This window comes from Dreissena polymorpha, chromosome 2 (assembly GCF_020536995.1).
Source record: "Dreissena polymorpha isolate Duluth1 chromosome 2, UMN_Dpol_1.0, whole genome shotgun sequence".
Taxonomy (NCBI): Eukaryota; Metazoa; Mollusca; class Bivalvia; order Myida; family Dreissenidae; genus Dreissena; species Dreissena polymorpha.
In genome coordinates this window covers 74,705,551-74,724,877 of record NC_068356.1, presented here as the reverse complement: position 1 = coordinate 74,724,877, position 19,327 = coordinate 74,705,551, and the positions used below count along the sequence as shown (strand labels likewise).

At 32.8% G+C, this 19,327-nt stretch overlaps 1 protein-coding gene across 2 annotated transcripts; it reads right to left on the bottom strand.

Moving 5' to 3' along the window:
* Positions 1 to 1,158: 1,158 nt before the first annotated feature.
* Positions 1,159 to 19,321, bottom strand: LOC127867648 (UPF0602 protein C4orf47 homolog). 2 transcript variants are annotated; one of them, XM_052408965.1, is made up of 7 exons: positions 18,935 to 19,321; positions 18,247 to 18,466; positions 17,562 to 17,699; positions 17,257 to 17,332; positions 12,637 to 12,822; positions 12,198 to 12,373; positions 1,159 to 3,246 (listed from the first exon to the last, which is right to left on the bottom strand). In XM_052408965.1, the coding sequence occupies exons 1-7, from the start codon at positions 19,032 to 19,034 to the stop codon at positions 3,198 to 3,200; spliced, it is 945 nt and encodes a 314-aa protein (XP_052264925.1). In that variant the 5' UTR covers positions 19,035 to 19,321; the 3' UTR covers positions 1,159 to 3,197. The 2 variants fall into 2 exon arrangements, with proteins under 2 accessions (XP_052264925.1, XP_052264924.1); XM_052408964.1 differs by lacking the exon at positions 17,257 to 17,332 and adding an exon at positions 14,385 to 14,460 and having other exon boundaries at positions 18,935 to 19,319.
* Between the last annotated feature and the right edge of the window lie 6 nt (positions 19,322 to 19,327).

The window sequence follows — 19,327 nt, the reverse complement described above, 5'->3', positions numbered from 1 at the left end:
GCCAAAAGTTTCACGCCCTAAGCTGCAGAACCAAAAAATGTGTCTATTTGTCGTATGAATTAACCTACAAAAATAGTGGGGATTGCCCAAAGGCGTACACTATTTACGCTACACAGCAAAACCAAGATATTCAACCAGTTTTTCAAATTATAGTTTAACACGTTTTGAAGTTAATCAATAACGCTCTATATATTGCAATGTTATTAACTAACTCACTCTGTAGATTTATCCGTGAACTTTCAAAACATCCGGTCCTTAGCGCCGCCTCGGAAATCGCATGGGCTCATTTATTAATGCATCGCAAAAAAGAAGTGGCTCCCGTGATTAACGGCCGTGAATATCAAATTAACGGAGCCAATTGGCATATCCTCGTATGCGGTTTGTCTTCAGATTTGTGCATATGTGCCTCCTCAAACTTCCCGGCCGCCTTCTTAAGAGATGCTTTAAGGCATTCGGTATAGAAAATTATGATCACATTATGGGCACAACACATAGAAAACACATGTTTAGTATCAAATTGTAAACAGTTAAGAATGTACAGTACATAAACGTCGGGGTAAGATGCATGGGAGGCGCATTCTCCCTATACCCCCCCCCCCCCCCCCCCCCTGTAAACCAATCCCTTTGTTCTGTACGTAGTTGTAGTACAGGCCAATTTATTGTCTCTCTTTTCATATAACATACATTTACTTTTTTGAGGAAAATCCGTCCTCTCTCTAGTGTTCGTTGATCACTGAATTGAAACGTTTTATTTCGTTATGAATTCACTAACCACGCTTGCATAAGCAAAGACCGCCTCGTGGACGCAAGTACATAATCGTGCGTCTTTATAGCCTAGTGAGTAATAAAACTGTTTGCCTTTATTGAACATGTTTTATTGTGTTCTAGAAAGTGTGTCAATAAGTGTGATATTCGTTTCATTCACATTTTATAGTATCGCATATTGTGATCTGTTTGTAAAATTACTGTCATTGTTTTGTTAAGGCCTTTCTGTCATGGCTTTATTGGCCAGCGTCAATCAAATGTATTAAGCAGAGCTTTGGAGTTTGTATGCCATGCCCCCCACACCCATTACATGCTGTTCATCAATAAGTTACCATAACATCATCTTTGCAATATTTAACAAAGTTTATCATTTCAAAGTTGAAAACACTGGAGTAGAAAGTATATTTAGATTTTATTATCATCCAATATATCACAATTTATACACATATGCTGTATCATTTGATTACTTACTAATATAAAGAAGGTTCATGTATACTTAACAACATATATACTTTATAACATAGCAGTAGGTTTTGTAAAGGTGGAATGTTTACCTGGGTTTGGATTCAATAGTAAACAGTGCAGACAATAAATATAACAAAGACATATATATTTAACAGGTCCTAAAATGCAAGAGCATGTATAAACATAAACACAAATAGGCATGCATATTGTTAAAACAACTAAGAAATGTCACGTTGTAAATTCATTTCATGAACAGAGCAGGTACACATGGTTTTACATTTTCTATTGTTTTAAAGCCTAAATATTTTGTTTATTGGATTTTTAATTTGCTTTATTGATAAACTAAGACAAAAAAGTAAACCATTTTTGAGTCAAATACCGCCATGCTATTCTGGGAACCACAAAAACAAGTTAATTTCCTCCATAAGCTGCTTTCAAAACTCATTTAGTATTGCATTCACAATACTGATTATGATTTATGACATTAACTATATTCAAAAATTCAAAGAGGTATATGGCAATAATACATAAAGGAGAGGAAGATAATGTAACAAAGAAAAAGGTGTAAAATTAAAAAAGGTAAAAATAGCAATAACTCTAGATAGCATAAAGCTATATGTTAAACGTCACAAATTAACTTTGATTTAACAATTGCCTAAATTGTCTATCAAACCATAATATATTCTTTGACATTATGTTCCTTACAATTTACCTTTCAATATTAAGCTTTATTATAGTTTCTTGGCAAATAAACAAATGATATTCAAATATGAAATCTCGACAAAACAAGTTAACCATTACTATAAAAACTTAAAGTTGTCTTCAAATCCTTAACAAATGCTTTACATGTATTACTGGTTTGGTAATTATGCATATTATAAGGTAAAATGACCTTCAATTTGTTTGCTAGTGTGTATTTCAATGTTGTGAAACATCACACATTGATCAAGAAGCAGCATTTGCTCAATTTGTAAGAGAATTTTTCTGAATAAAGCTTTAATGGCATAACTAAGTCTTACTTAGCCAATATAACAATGGAAATGCTTCAACACTTAAAAAACTCACTACTCTATAAAACACTCAAACTTTAAAATTGTTGCCAAAATGTGCCCATTAATAGATTGCATGGATTAATGAATAACTTGAAAACAAGTATATCAAAAACATATCCAACAAAGAGATAAAATATATTTAAAAGTAAAAAACAAAAATCACAGCCTTGGCTTTTGATGAGTGTCACGGTACACAAGCCATGTACTCAGAGACATTTTACTAAACCTAAGTTTGAATAACACTTCAAAACAAAAGGTGCATGGTGCAGTTCTGGAAACTAAATGAAAATGAAAGCAAATTAAAATGACAGTCCTATACATTTGTATCAACAAACCTGCATCACTGTTGCATATGACCAAGGTCATGAAAAAAGGCCATGTTAGGCCAGCGTAGTTCCAGAAACAATGTTTGCTCTACCTACCTACCCTATGGTGTGTTTTTTTGCTATTATAGTCAAAACAAACATTATAAAACTACTTAACTCAGTATTGACTTTTAACAATTTAAAGTTATTCAACCACATTTAGAATGAGGCATATTGAAAATCAATCGTGTACATTTAACTTGAAAATCAATGTTTTAAAACAAAATACTTTCTAACTTGCAACAATTTATAAATAAATAACCACAGTACAAGGAAAAAAAAGCAATACTCAAAAACATGAATTATTGTTTCTAATATTGTCTGTAACATTTATTCTAAATGAAAAGATGTCTTACTTATTATAAAACTACATATATTCATAAGCATCCACAAACATTCATATGTAACAAAAGCATAAATACTTTCTGTAAATAGTTGTGTCAACTTTTTGAAGCAACAGCTCCACTTCTTGCCACAGTATAACACTATTTCATCACTGAATGTTCAATGTCCCCCAGTGATTTTGTAAGTTTCATCAGATTACAGCTGTTTAGAATGTTAAACAAGTCACCGATCTGTAGTTGCTTGGGTTTAAGCTCCTGAAAAATACAAAAATTATAGAATTTGTAGTTATAACCCATGTTTAAAATTATAGTTTTTTCATCAAGTGGTATGCCATGAATCTATCATTGACCTTGATTTAACGTTTCACTCTTAAGTGTGAAAGACTCACATGATCAATTGTGTAATTACATCTTACGACAAAAGTTTGCAGCAAACAAAAGACTTAAGACATGATAAACTAATAAAATTAAAACACTACATAAATCTGCACTTTACATTTATCAAGCATATACAATAAAGTTGCTGTATATTATTTTGTTTTAGTAATTAATGTTGAAGTAATAGCATGCCAAAAATGTTTTGTACCGTATTGCACACCCTAAATACATTTTCGTTTAAATTTTTACGCATGCTTCTTATTGTCTGGTTAGGTTTCACTTACTAGTTTTACTATACTTGATAAACCACAAAACAACATAACGCTCAGAAATATTCCATCATATTTAAATACTTGATGTCAAACTAACAATAAACGATGGACTAAAATAGAGCACCTAACAAACATTTATTAGAGACCATTTATTAGATCCCACTTCATTTTGCAAACATTTTTCACACAAACCGGTATCAATATTGTGTGAGCAACCACATTGAGATTTAATAACAAAAACTAGGTTAGTACATGAAAAACATGCCACAAACCATGCAATGACTTGTTTAACCATATGCCTCTATGTACAATGTGGCGAAATAATTATATTGTAGATTTTTTCAAGTTATGCGAACAAATTTGTTCATTTTTTTCTTCAAGTTTTACAAAATATTTTCTTCACACGAAATGATCAAACAATGCACAACCATCACCCCCATTACTCTCTTTTTAATCGAATGATTTTATATTTCTGTTTGTAATCTCAAGCATTTCTCACGTGAAGTAATATTTAAGTGTGTGCTTCATTTATCCTTATATATTAAGATCACATTTATTTTAGTTTGAAGAAAAAAATATTTTAGTCATTGTATTGAATGTCTATGATTCTTTATGATGAGCTTCTTCATGCAGAAATGGGTCTTAAGCCCTAAGCAGTCTGGTCAGGAGCTAGCCTGTCTGCTAATAAGACCACACAACTTAACAGCCCACAGCATAGGTTCTGACAATTCTGTGCATGTGGGCAGGCTGGTCTGGACTTATGCTGGCCAAATATGGCATAAAACCACTTTCACATGACACGGCTCTTACATAAATAAATATTACTAATTCCCACATATATTAATTACTTGTAATTAAACTACGAAGAAAATTCAATCAATTAAACTTTAACAATAAAATGTTAATAAATAAAATTAAAATATAAATTATAGACGTACAATTCTCACCAATTCAATCACTAATTTATTTTACTACACAAACACATCACAAAATCAGATTGCTACCGTTGATCATATTATTGGGTGGCTAGTTTATAAGATTCATAAACTTTTGCTGGGGTAAGTCTGAAAAAAATGCAACAGCCTGAAAATACAATATCAAACAAAATATTTGCTATTAAATTAAATTTTACTACAGTATAAAACCATTCAACTTCAGCTAAAATAAATATCAGACCAGATTCATAAATTCCAAAGCTTGCCAAGTCAAAATTATAGGGCAAATATTGAAAGTGCCATGACTTAAAAATTGATTTATTTGTTTCTGTATACCTTCCATACACCAAAAATAACCAAGGTAACCAAGGAACATGTTTGTTGAACCTTGGCAGATGTGATGGACCATTAGTCAAGAAACAAGAGTACCGCCTTGCGGGTGCAGACCGCTCATCTATTTTTCTTTTTAAAGGTGAAGGGACCTATCTCAATTTCAATCACAAAGGAGGTAGGGGTGGAGTGGAGAGGGGTGTATAGTGTGGGGGTGTGGTCATTTATTACATTATCTTCCAAAAATGCAAAAAAAATGCAAAAAATATTTATTTTTGGGGGGGGGGGTATTTTTGGGTGGGATAGTTGGACGGTATTTCAAAAACAAAATAATAAAAATAAATTAAAAAAAAGTTTTTTTTGGGGGGTGGGTGGGGGTATAGTGTGAGGGTGTGGTGGTCATTTATTAGATAAATTGAGGGGGGATTTGGGGGGGAATTTCGGGGGGGGGGGGGGGGGCGTGGGGGATGGTTTGGGTGGAGTCTATAGTGGTATGTCAGGTAAGAGTTGTTTTGTCAACGTATCAATCAAATCTAATCATAAATAAAGAAGTAATGGCAATTTTAGCAAAATTTAATAATTTGACCTTGAGAGTCAAGGTCATTCAAAGGTCAAGGTAAAATTCAACTTTCCAGGTCCAGTACCCTCATGATAGCATGAAAGTATTTGAAGTTTGAAAGCAATAGCCTTGATACTTTAGAAGCAAAGTGGATCTAAACACACAATTTTACCATATATTCAAAGTTACTAAGTCTAAAAAGGGCCATAATTCCGTAACAAGGGCTGTTTGTAAAACATGCATGCCCCCCATATGGGCTGTCCGTTGTAGTGGCAGCCATTGTGTGAATACGATTTTTGTCACTGTGACCTTGACCTTTGACCTAGTGACCTGAAAATTAATAGGGGTCATCTGCGAGTCACGATCAATGTATCTATGAAGTGTCATGATCCTAGGCAAAAGCGTTCTTGAGTAATCATCCGAAAATCATTTTACTATTTCGGGTCACCATGACCTTAACCTTTGACCTTGTGACCTAAAAATCAATAGGGGTCATCTGCAAGTCATGATCAATCTACCTATGAAGTTTCATGATCCTAGGTGTATGCGTTCTTGAGTTATCATCCGAAAACCATTTTACTATTTCGGGTCACCGTGACCTTGACCTTTGACCTAGTGACCTCAAAATCAATAGGGGTCATCTGCGAGTCATGATCAATCTACCCATGAAGTTTCATGATCCTAGGCGTATGCCTTCTTGAGTTATTATCCGGAAACCATTTTACTGTTTCGGGTCACCGTGACCTTGACCTTTGACCTAGTGACCTCAAAATCAATAGGGGTCATCTGCACGTCATGATCAATCTACCCATGAAGTTTCATGATCCTAGGCGTATGCGTTCTTGAGTTATCATCCGGAAACCATTTTACTATTTCGGGTCACCGTGACCTTGACCTTTGACCTAGTGACCTCAAAATCAATAGGGGTCATCTGCAAGTCATGATCAATGTACCTATGAAGTTTCATGATCCTAGGCCCAAGCGTTCTTGAGTTATCATCTGACAACCACCTGGTGGACGGACCGACAGACCAACCGACAGACCGACCGACAGACCGACATGAGCAAAGCAATATACCCTCTCTTCTTCGAAGGGGGGCATAAAAATGACAACCGGAGCTATGCAACTTGTCCTTTACTGTCCCCTTTTGATAGTTTGCGAGTGTTCCAAGTATGAAAGCAATTTCTATGATACTTTAGGGGTAAAGTGGACCAGAACACAAAACTTAACCAAATTTTCAATTTTCTAAGTATAAAGGGCCCATCATTCTGTCAAAATGCCAGTCAGAGTTACATAACTTTGCCTGCACAGTCCCCTTATGATAGTTAGTAAGTGTTGCAAGTATGAAAGCAATAGCTTTGATACTTTAGGAATGAAGTGGACCTAAACAGAAAACTTAACCAAATTTTCAATTTTCTAATGATAAAAAGGGCACATAATTCTGTCAAAATGCCAGTCAGAGTTGCATAACTTTGCCTGCACAGTCCCCTTATGATAGTAAGTAAGTGTTGCAAGTATGAAAGCAATAGCATTGATACTTAAGGAATAAAATGGACCTAAACACAAAACTTAACCAAAATTTTCAATTTTCTAAGTATAAAAAGGGCACATAATTCTGTCAAAATGCACGCCAGAGTTATCTAACTTTGCCTGCCCAGTCCCCTCATGATAGTAAGTAAGTGTACCAAGTTTGAATGCAATAGCATTGATACTTTATGAGAAAAGTGGACCTAAACGCAAAACTTAACTGGACGCCGACGCAAAAAATAGATGAGCTTATGATAAAAACTTGTCTCGTTTTTTTTTGTTTCAAAATGAGCCCTCCCAAGTACAAAGTACAACAGTACTGTTTTGATTTTCAGATAATATTTTACTTCATTTAATGTTAAAACTGAACTAAAACTGATAACAAGACTCATAGTGATGTAAATTGGATGATTTTCCATGAATTAAAAAGCACACAAAACATACTGAAGTATTAATCCATTAGAACACCGTGCACATGCCTTTATGTATTAGAAACAATCGGTTCACAAGCACTTTATATACATTTAATAGGCCATAAAAGCTTATTTAATTCTCAGTTAAGTATGAGAACCATGGAGTTATTGTGGGCTTCATTCAGAGTTATAAATATGATCATTAATTCAGCAAGGCAGTCAGGTTTATTCCCATGCTATTTTCAGACTCACGAATGGCACCTCCTCTCTGAGCTTTTGCATGCACAGCTTGCATAATCGCAGCTTGGCTTCTGGCAGAAAAATGTATTACTTGTTCGTTAGTTGTTCTAGATTTTTATTGCAACTGTAGTATATTATTATAGAGGATATTTTAATTAATTAATACAATCTCAAAAGAATAAACTGATCCTGAAGGCATCATGATAGTTTCATTTAACTGACTTCAAATATTAACCTTACATACTAATTTTTATATGAACATTAATTAATGTATGTGTCTAGTTTACACTTAATTTTCAGCTAAATTAATAAGGTTTAAAAGTAAAAATTTGTCATTGGTAATAAACACATTTATGTAATAATACTATTCATCTCAGTTTGATGTCAATTTTTCAAACAGCACGAAAAAGTGCTTTATGTTGTATCCTGCAAGCACAGTCCATAAAATCTTATTGGGAAATAACAGCTTTTGTTATGATGTATTGTCTATTGCAAACTGATTCTCCACTTCTCTTTGTAAGACCTCTCTAAATTGAGCACAAAGAAGCAATTACAAAGCAAGTCAGTTATAGAGTTTCAATAATTGTTTTCCATAAGAGACAGAATTCAGGTAAAAGTAATTAAAAACAGATCAAAACTTAGAAAGCGAAGGGAAAGTCCAATTATCCATGAAAAAAAATGTTTTGTATTAAACACATCAATATCAATGAAATTTAATCAGAGTTGTTTGGAAATAAGCAATTAATATAGTGTTACAAACATAAATGTGTGTTTTAATTCAAAGAAAAGGAAATTTATGTTGGTACTGACGTCTTAATAAAATAAGTAATGTTACTACAGAGTGACAGTGAAAGACCTCAGCAAGAGCAACAATTATGCAATGCTCAATTAATATTTCCAATGTAAACACCAAAAGATAACAAAATGGAAATTCACACAAATAAATTTGCATGATGGAAAGAGGATTTTGATTTCATGTGGCTTTGGTTACCTAGGGATACTGAGTGTTACTCGCTTAAATAGTGACTTAACTTGCCATTATGATGACATTTTTTCAAATTGTTAAAAACAAAACTTGATAAAAGTATAATGGACCAGATAAAAACATCTGGATAAACAGAAAGCAGCTTAAAACAAACCAAGAAGCTAAAAAATTAAACAAGAGGGCCATGATGTCCCTGAATCGCTCACCTGACTAACTAAATACAATCCCAACCCAGATTTCATCAAGATAAACATTCTGACCAAATTTATAAAGATAATATGAAACTGTGACCTCTATTGTCTACACAAGGTTTTTCTATTATTTGACCTAGTGACCTAGTTTTTAACCCCTGGTGACCCAAATACAATCCCAACCCAGATTTCATCAAGATAAACATTCTGATCAAATTTTATAAAGATTGGATGAAAACTATTACCTCATTTGTCTACACAAGGTTTTTCTATTATTTGACCTAGTGCCCTAGTTTTTGACCTCAGATGACTCAAATACAATCCCAACCCAGATTTCATCAAGATTAACATTCTGACCAAATTTCATAAAGATTGGATGAAAACTGTGACCTCTATTGTCTATACAAGGTTTTTTCTATTATTTGACCTACTGACCTAGTTTTTGACCTAGTGACCTAGTTTTTGACCCAAGATGACCCAAATACAATCCCAACCCGGATTTTATAAAGATAAACATTCTGACCAAATTTCATAAAGATTGGATGAAAACTGTGACCTCTACTGTCTACACAAACAAATTGTTGACGGTTTTTCTATTATTTGACCTAGTGACCTAGTTTTTGACCTCAGATAACCCAAATACAATCCCAACCCAGATTTCATCAAGATAAACATTCTGACCAAATTTCATAAAAATTGGATGAAAACTGTGACCTCTATTGTTTACACAAGGTTTTTCTATTATTTGACCTAGTTTTTAAGCTAGTGACCTAGTTTTTGACCCCAGATGACCCAAATACAACCCCAACCCAGATTTTATCAAGATAAACATTCTGACAAATTTCATAAAAATTGGATGAAAACTGTGACCTCTACTGTCTACACAAGGTTTTTCTACTATTGAACCTAGTTTTTGACCTAGTGACCTAGTTTTTGACCTAGTGACCTAGTTTTTGACCCCAGATGACCCAAATACAATCCCAACCCAGATTTTATCAAGATAAATATTCTGACCAAATTTCATAAAGATTGGATGAAAACTGTGACCTCTACTGTCTATGCAAGGTTTTTCTATTGTTTGACTTAGTTTTGACCTAGTTATCTAGTTTTTGACCCCAGATGACCCAAATACAATCCCAACCCAGATTTCATCAAGATAAACATTCTGACCAAATTTCATAAAGATTGGATGAAAACTGCGACCTCTATTGTCTACACAAGGTTTTTCTAATATTTGACCTATTATGTGACCTAGTTTTTGACCTAGTCACCTAGTTGTTGACCCCAGATGACCCAAATGCAATCCCAACCCAGATTTTATCAGGATAAACATTCTGACCAAATTTCATAAAGATTGGATGAAAACTGTGACCTCTACTGTCTACACAAACAAATTGTTGACGGATGCACGCACACATGCACGAACGCACACACATACGGACGCCGGACATCACACCAGGGATGGAAACTAACATTTTACAATTGGTTGCCCACACGGGCAACCATCTTTACTATTTTGGTTGCCCAGCTAAAGACAAACGAGCCCAGTACAATGCACATGTATTGTCATGTGTATCTAATACTTTCTTTAAATAAATGATAACTGAACAAAATTGCTTACATTACACTCTTTCTGTGTATAATGTCTTAATATGCGTCTGAGTTGAATAATTTCCTTGGCCTTTATGAAAAAATATTATTAAAATTATTAATCAACAGTCGCCAATTTTATTATATGTTTAATTGTACTTGAATGTTTCAAGCTTAAAAGCTAGTTGCCCGGCTGGACTACCAACTTTTGAATTTAAGTTGCCCAGGCTAAAATCTACTTGCCCTGGGCTCACGGGCAACCACTAATTTCCATCCCTGCACACAGTCACATAAGCTCACCATGTCACTTCGTGACAAGTGAGCTAAAAACAAATAAATAAAACAAAAGCTGACCAACGTCAGCATGCTTGACTTATCCTCAAATTTTATAGTATAATTAATTTATAAATCTGTAGTAGTTATATAGTATATTTAAACTAACACATGAATTAAAGCAAAAAATGTAACCATGCCTAGAAAATAGATTTATAAAGTTTAATAACAATAACCTCGAACAAACTGGTCCCAAATGCAATCTCTACCTATGTTTGCCTGTAAACCACCCCAAAACAAAATAACAGCACAATTCATTCATCCAAAGTCTTTTTACTTTTTCTCTATTTTAAATAACAATTACATTGACCCAACCATGGCCCCAAATGAAAACCCAAAATATCTTGTCATGTAAGCTCCCAAAATACAAAATTAAAGAAAATACCTCCATTAAATTATAAGGAAGGGCTTTTATTTTAGTTACAGTGGCTTCGATCTCACTAGACTCAAATGCAATCTCTTGCTAGATCAGCATGTATTTTAAGCACAATTACTCAATCCTAACTGAAGTCATTGAACCTTAACTATGAACTTTATATTTTTAGCAATAGTGACCTTGACCCAACTTGCCCAAAATGCAACCCATACTACATATAAGTCTACAAGCCTTGATCCAACTTGCCCAAAATGCAACCCATACTACATATAAGTCTACAAGGAAGCTAAAGATTGGAGTTGTTGCATGCAAATGTTTACTTGAACTCTCTAAGGACAAGGACAGAGTTTGGTCTGTGACCTCACATGCTGATCCCCAAAACATGTGGAAAGTGTCCATTGAATATATGTTGTAGTTAGACATCTACTTGTTGCATACAAACCTTAACCTTCACTTTATCCTGTATGTTCAACTTAAACTTTTAAGAGCATAATCCTTAAAATTATACAATGGGGCATTATCCTGCTAAACTGGTAAAAGTTACAGGTCTTGGTAAGTGAATGTTCATAATATCATCATAATATGTCACACATCTTTTTTATATCTTTAGTAGATATACAGGTATGGAGAAGTTGCCCCCAAAACATTAACCATCATTTTTGTTTTAACTAATGTATTTAGGAATCATCAGTGCAGGTGCAAAAGTTGAAGACTGTTTGTAATGTGTGAATCATTGGGCATTTAAAGTGTCATATGGTCTACTTTTCATGGTAATGATATCCTTGTAGTTAAAATGCAGTTTGCGTCAAAAAATGTACCGACTGACAAACTGACCAAAGACAGACATCATGGAGGTAAAATAAATTCATCTTATGCTAGTCCAAATGGGTGAGTGCATTTTCAATGTGTAAGCAAAATGCCACTAAAATAAGAATGTGTAAGAGCAAGTAAGGATTTCCAATAACCAGTCCTGCAGGGCGAGAAGCATTTTGGGGAAATGTACGTCCCTGGACATGGTGACTCCAATATACCCTGAGGGGTTATAAAAAAACATATTACCAAATACTCAGTACATACTTCATAACGTTCTGGTTGACTATGGAAACCATGGGCGTGCTCTTGGGCCCCTGTGAAGGCATAAAGATCTTGCCGCTCTTGTTCACCACGTTTATCTGTTTTGGTAACTTCACCTTGTATGGGTCCTCGGAATGCTTCGGGTACGGGTCGAATGTTCCGATCTTTGCACCACCAGGCTGACGGAAGAAACAAGGAATAGTTCACATCTTTTGAATATTTATATAGTGAAGTAAACATTCACTTACTTTCCATTAAGTCCATTTTCTGGGTAAAACCAGTACTTGGTGTCTTAAGAACACTCCAAGATTCAAACCTTGTTACTTTGAAGTTGAGAAAAATGGAGAAAAAAAGTTCAAATAATAAGAATTCAAATAAAACTTGGTGCATGCTTCAATATATCACAGAAGCATAAAGTGTGGCAAATTCAAACTTGCTGTACCTTTTTGCCAGGAGAACTGGGCTTGAATGGTTTGGAGTCATCTTTTTTGCTTGGCAGTGTTGCTGAGCTGCTGCGCTTTGGAAGTTTGTCTGAGTTATATGGGTTCCCGTCAAAGTATGCACGAGGATGCATATTCAGCTTAAAGGGACCTCCTTTTGTTGCATTTTTGTGAGATGCAATTTCTTTCTGTAAAACAAAAAAAGTTACTAGTTGCTTGTAAAGACAGACTGAATTAGTTTTAAAACAAAATAATTAGAAGTTATGGGACAAAAACATAAAATTAACATCATAGTTAAAATACCATCAAAGTTAAAATAACATCATAGTTATTTATATATGTTCTATGTTAAAATAAAAAATAAATACCTTGAACATTTTAGTCAAACTAACAGTCATTTATTAAGTCATAATTATTTCATTTACCATTTGCATTACAACAAAATTAAATTTCATTTATTTGACAGATGAACTATAATTATTTTAACTATATTATCAGAATTTATTCTTTATGGAATTTTAATGCAAACATCAATTAATAAAGAGATTCATGCGCAGTTTTGATCATTAATAAAGCAAAAAAAAGATGTATGCAGAACATGTGTATTTAAAAGAGTATTTATATATAAAATAAAATCAAACCTTTCACTTTTCAAAATATTTTAATACTTAGAAGATTTTAAGTAAAGAACAGTTGTACATGTCAACGGTAAAGCATGCACATTATCATACTTCATTTGAAACCATTGTTGCTTGGTTGTTCGACAAATTAAAATGACCCTATTCCTTATTATTACAGGTATTATAAATACACACAAGATAGCTCAGTCATACTTTTATTTGAAAGCTGACAAGAAGTCTTAAATTTAATAGCAGAAGTACCCAATGTTCATATGAACAACAAATGGAAACTGAAAATAAATTGTTATGTACATGTGTACAACTTTCTTTTCTAAAATACTAAACAATACAATTTATGCTAAAATATTAATTATCATTTTTTCTAACCATACCTATGAATTGAGCACCTCTAATGATTAGAAGGCTATTGTAAGCTACCTTGTCTCATGATAATACCATATCTGGATTCGTAATTGTTAACAACCAAGCTACTGTGTTTGAAATGTTATGCAGATGTAATAGATTCCCGCTCAATAATTGATGTACCCAGGTACTCACTGATGCTTAATTATTGATAATTTATTCTAAAATTTAGCCAATCAACAAGTCTTAAATGATCCAGAAAATATTTAAGTGACATTGCATTTTATGTTGTTACATTATGCTATAATAAAAATAAGTCTGCTTTATCATTGTTTATCTGTTAATTACAAACATTTGTTATGATGCTTAAAATTACAGACTATAGAAGAAATGGCATATTAATTCACCATGTTCAAAGAGACTGAGAAAACCAAAGCAAATAATTGGGAGACAAAAAATGTTTCACTAAAAAATGTTTATATATTGCTTGTACTGTGGATGTTCATATACAACCAATTATAAAATGCATATCACATATTATCCGTTTATTACCCGGTAATAGCATTTACTGCTATTGAATTATACTGACTTTTAAAAAGAAAAAAAGTTACAAAAAAGTAAAAGGTTTTTACCATAAATATTAAACATTAGCAGATTAGTATACATACGTTTAAAACATGGTCCATGTTAAAACATATATACTATAAAACATCATAGCATAATATCAATCAAGCATCAGCGGTTTAGGGGTTAAATATTAGGCAAACCTTGGCCAGCTCACGTGCTCGTTCATAAAGATCGTTCTTATAGGCTGGGTAGGGCCCAATTGTAACACCAACAAAGCTGTTAATAAGAGGAAAGCAAACATTTCAGAACACACAGGTGCATATAACTGGCAAAGAGTAAATGCGATGCCATGGAAAAAAGACTATTGCAAAATGTTGTTAGAAGTTAACATGTGAAAGAAAAGTAACCCCTCATTAAGCGTTTGAGCTGTTTGTTTATTAGGATTATTTGCAGTTTTCAATAGATTTTCATTCATATCATGCTATGACAGTGGTCAGTTTGCATGCTCACACTTTTCCTGGGTAATTGTATCAGCAATAAATTCAAGCAACATTTTCTTTTTCAGTCCAATTTGATATGTTGTGCAAAGTTATTAAATTGCAATTTTATGTCAAGGGAGACAAATGCTCAAGTAAGCAGTCCAATTTAATTATGCAATTAAAGCTTATATATATAGTTCTTACTAGGGTAACATGTTTTGTGTTGGGTATAAAATTTAAGTAAGAACAATCCTGGAGGAATTAATACAAGACTTTTATTGGGTATAAAATTTAAGTTAGGAACAATCCTGGACAAATTAATACAAGACTTTTAAAGATTTTGAAAGATTCCAGGGACTAAAAAAATATGTTTTATAATTAAAGTAACAACTTTAAAAAAAAATTCTAAAGAATATTCAGACAGTGTTAGTAATGGATCATTATATAATTTGAAGTTAGATTGATTAAGAAACAATAGGTGTGTGATGTGAGGATTATAAGATTAATTTAAACAAAACAATCTTATGTGAGTCTGATTCCCAGGAAAGTCTGAAGCATGGCTAAATCTGGCTAATACTCATTTTGTTTAGGATATTAACAGATTCCCAGACAATCAGGTCAAACAACAGTTAATGCATATTATTTATGTAATTGTTTCCAAAAATAACAGTAAATATGTGAACAGTATATACTGGACAGCCATGAGGGTTAGTCATGCTTCTTGTGAAGAAATTTTCTGCAGTGGTCTGTCTTTATGAAATGTGCATATTCAGAGCATATTGTTTTATTCTAGTTAATTTTCATACAGAAGAAATTTATTCCTTTTTAAATGAAGAAATTGTTAAATACTTCCAAATTAGGCAAGCAAGAATGTCAATCGAGACATATAAATTAACAGCATTTAAAATAGTGAATGTCAGTTTATTAAACCTTTAAATGTATTGTTGTTCAAGGCACATTTACTAGAAATGGCAATGCATATGCTGTGAACGACTCTTGAATTCTTGAAATTGCAATACAATAACTTGAAAATTTAATTAATAACTACAAAACACAACGCAAAAGCAGTATGTCAATGTTGCTGCTTTGTTTGAACAATCTATGTTTTCGGTTTGTAACATGTTAATAGAATAATTACAACAAAGACATATTTTAAGTAGAATATCTTTAGACGTTATATACTGGGGTAATAAATAGAAAGTTAAGGTAGCGCACCCCTAATGGGCACATATCCAAATATAATCGAATTAATTGTTTTCTTAATCAGCATCATCTCACTGAACTTCATGTAAAATTGTAGGTAGGCTTTCCATGCTTTTAAAAAAAAACTAACCGATTTTTTGAAAACCACCCCCACGCTCGGCTTTTGTCCAGTTTATTTTCACCCCTGGGGTATATAAACGTTCCATAATTCATTCAAATTTCCAAATATGGGCATGCAGTTGGTGTGTACAGATGCAGTAAAGTTGTTTAAAGGTTAAACAAGATGAAATGAGTATTCTTTTACAGACATTTATTTTTTACAATTTTTTATCTATGGAAGAGCGCCATGAAATGTAAGTGATTTCAGCCAAGTAAGAATTGGGTCGGTTAAAAAGAAAGTGTCATAAAATTCAAAATAGTATCATTTAAGTTATATTTTAAAGGTCGTTTTTATAGAAACACTATATACAGCAAAAATACCAAGAAATAGACAGATTTACCGTTTACTTTTTGAAATGAAAATAAAAATGCAACATGCATCATTCATATTTTCAGCAGTAAATCACCAAATTTAGCCATAACGTTGTTTTAATTTTAAAAATTGAAGGATGTGCATAAAAATTTCAACATATTTAACAATAAACATAGCATATATGCTATGTTAAATCAAATTACGTTAGAAAAGAAATAAAACGCGTCGCAAAAAGTATGCGATGTCGGCAGGATTCGAACCTGCGTGGGAAGATCCCAAAAGATTTGAAGTCCATCGCCTTAACCACTCGGCCACGACAACTTCACATTTTCGTAAGCTTAAATTAGATTATTCATAAGTAGACAGGTAAAAAGGCTGGTCGATCTTAGAAGAAATCGCGAAATCATATTTTTTCAGATGATATTTGGATCAAAGTCAATATGTATTGTGAAAATAATGTATTCTAAAGGAATTACGTAAACTTATATCCAAATTCGAAGTTTGAAAAAATTAAATGCATCTCTCGGAAATAACCGATCATTGAAGATCGGCAATGATCGTAAAATAAATCGCGGGAAATCATTAGAGGTGCGCTACCTTAAAGTTGAACATTTAAAAATTGAAACAAGATATGTGACCATACCTAGTAATTAGTGATATGGAGATATTCCAAGTTTACAACCATAGCATTACAATGAAGCCAATGTCAACATTTAGGAAAGTAATATTGCTCTGACTTTAGGCTAAAAATTGAATTCAAATGCTATATATCTGGAAAACAATATTCAATATGCACAGAAATCATCCACTCAGAGATTAGCAGACCTTGCAAAGAACACCACAAGAACAGAAACACAGCATAAACCATAATTGAAACTGTGAAACATGGATGTTATTTCATGAGTGTATCCTACAAACCCGGTTTAGATCTTTGTACATGTCATAACTGTCCCCTTGATAATTAGGATATTTCCCAATTGTAACGGCTACATATCTGAAATTTAATTTCTCTTTTTTCAGATGGTATTCTTGTAATTATATAACAAGTTTCAAAATAAATAATAATTTATTTTTTTTATAATAAATCATTTTATAAATACATTATGTAAAGAAATGAATATTGTTTGCTTGACATGTTAAATTATTATTAATATAATAAGCAATAGAGATAAATGTATTCAAATTAAACATCAAATATTTATTTTGATCAAAAAAGTACTTACCCAAAACCTGTTCCTTTTTTGCCTGGATTTGTTATAACATTTTTTCCTGAAGATTTCTTGTCCTTACCAGGTTTGGAAACTGGACTAAAGGCTGAAATAGGCCCACTAAGTGTTCCATAATGGCTACCTAGACCTGACCTATAACATAAATATATAAGTAAACAAGAGATGAGCCGGGGGCATAAAAATAATTTTAAGTCAAAAGCTCAACACCTAATGTAATGATCATGGTACAGATATTTCAGAGGTAATAAGTTCTTCTGATCAGTTGGAAGACAACTGCTACAATTTTATTATTTAAATCAGCAAATTGCCAGTAAATTGCCTTATTGGTAACATGAATGGTGTTTATTTTCCAATATGACCTGATTGTTATACATAGAATTACATGCATTTTTAATTTACATGGACATGGTTTGAATAAGAATTTTCATGTAATGGTAAAACACTATCAGATCATTATAATTAACTATAAAGCTTAACACTTGCGCAACAGTACATAGGTAGTGAAATATAAACATAATAAACTTTTAGCAATACTTTCTTTTTTAGTATACCATGTTAAAGATACCCATAGTATCATTATGTGGTCAAACACCACAAACTCTTTTCATATTCTATATATAAGCTGGAAAATCAATTGCTGTTTACCAAGTTCACAATATAAAATAGAAATAATTCTCACATTTGTTTTTCACCACTGCTTGGTAAAAATGCTTTCCCTAAGTTCTTTTGTGCCTCTTGTAATCGCCCTTGTCGTCTGACTTTAATTGGATCACTAAATGCCTCTCCTTCCATTATTCTACCAAATTTATCAGAAAAGTAACCAGTTTGTAAAGCTGATCTGGTTTTACTTCCGCCTGGCAACATTTGTTTCCCCTTCGTTGCTGCTTCATTAAATTGAACTGAAATCAGAAATACAAATAATGATGTTTATGTGATCAACTCTACAAATCTTTTAAAGGAGTATGGGAAGTGAATAAAATATTTAGGTAACCCTTTTTCATAGTTATTCTTTAAACATATCTTGCTTCTCAAACAGCCTCATTTGCCTATGAAATACACTAAATTTCTGAAAAGTTCTGTCCTGTTGTCATAATTGTCTTATTCATTACACTTCACATTGATATAAGAAATTACTACTTTTTCTTGGACGTAATCACATATAAGCAAGCATTAAATATCATGTTATGATTATTCCTATTGCTGTGTTGTAGATAAAACAGTGAATGATGTTTTGCTCATCATTGTTACAAATATCTTACCAAAGAAGTTTTGATATTTCAGATTTGCAAAATTTGCTATCATATGTTTTAATGACATTTTCAAGACTAGCATGACGAGTTGTTTATAGTTCATAAGAGTTTACTTACCACTACCTTTTCCTCTATATCTATCATTGATTGTTATGTAGCCCATCTCTTGGAAGAGACCCACTCTGTCCATATCTCCTTTACCACCTTTATCGCCCATTTTGATAAATTTAAGTAGACCCACCAACTAAATTAATTGGTTTGAAAGATGTAAAATCTTAGTTGTTTTAGCCGTCAAGCATCCACTTATGCACACTGTTTTTATTATTATACTAAACAAACTTTAGTATTCCCTGCTAAACTTGTGCAGACACTTCGAAACCGCTCACACAAATCAACTACATGCAATAAATTTTTTGAAAAACTACAGTTTATTAAAAACAAAACATCCTCTTTGACTTTTGTTGCAACAATTGCTATGGTGATTCCCACAATGCAACATAAAACCGGAAG

Coding starts and splice junctions, on each gene's coding strand:
- LOC127867648 (XM_052408965.1), bottom strand. CDS start 19,034: ATGGGCGATAAAGGTGGTAAAGGAGATATGGACAGAGTGGGTCTCTTC. Junction 18,467..18,934: donor ATATAGAGGAAAAGGTAGTG/GTAAGTAAACTC, acceptor TTCTGATTTCAG/TTCAATTTAATGAAGCAGCA. Junction 12,823..17,256: donor TGTACAAAGATCTAAACCGG/GTTTGTAGGATA, acceptor TTTGTTTTACAG/AAAGAAATTGCATCTCACAA.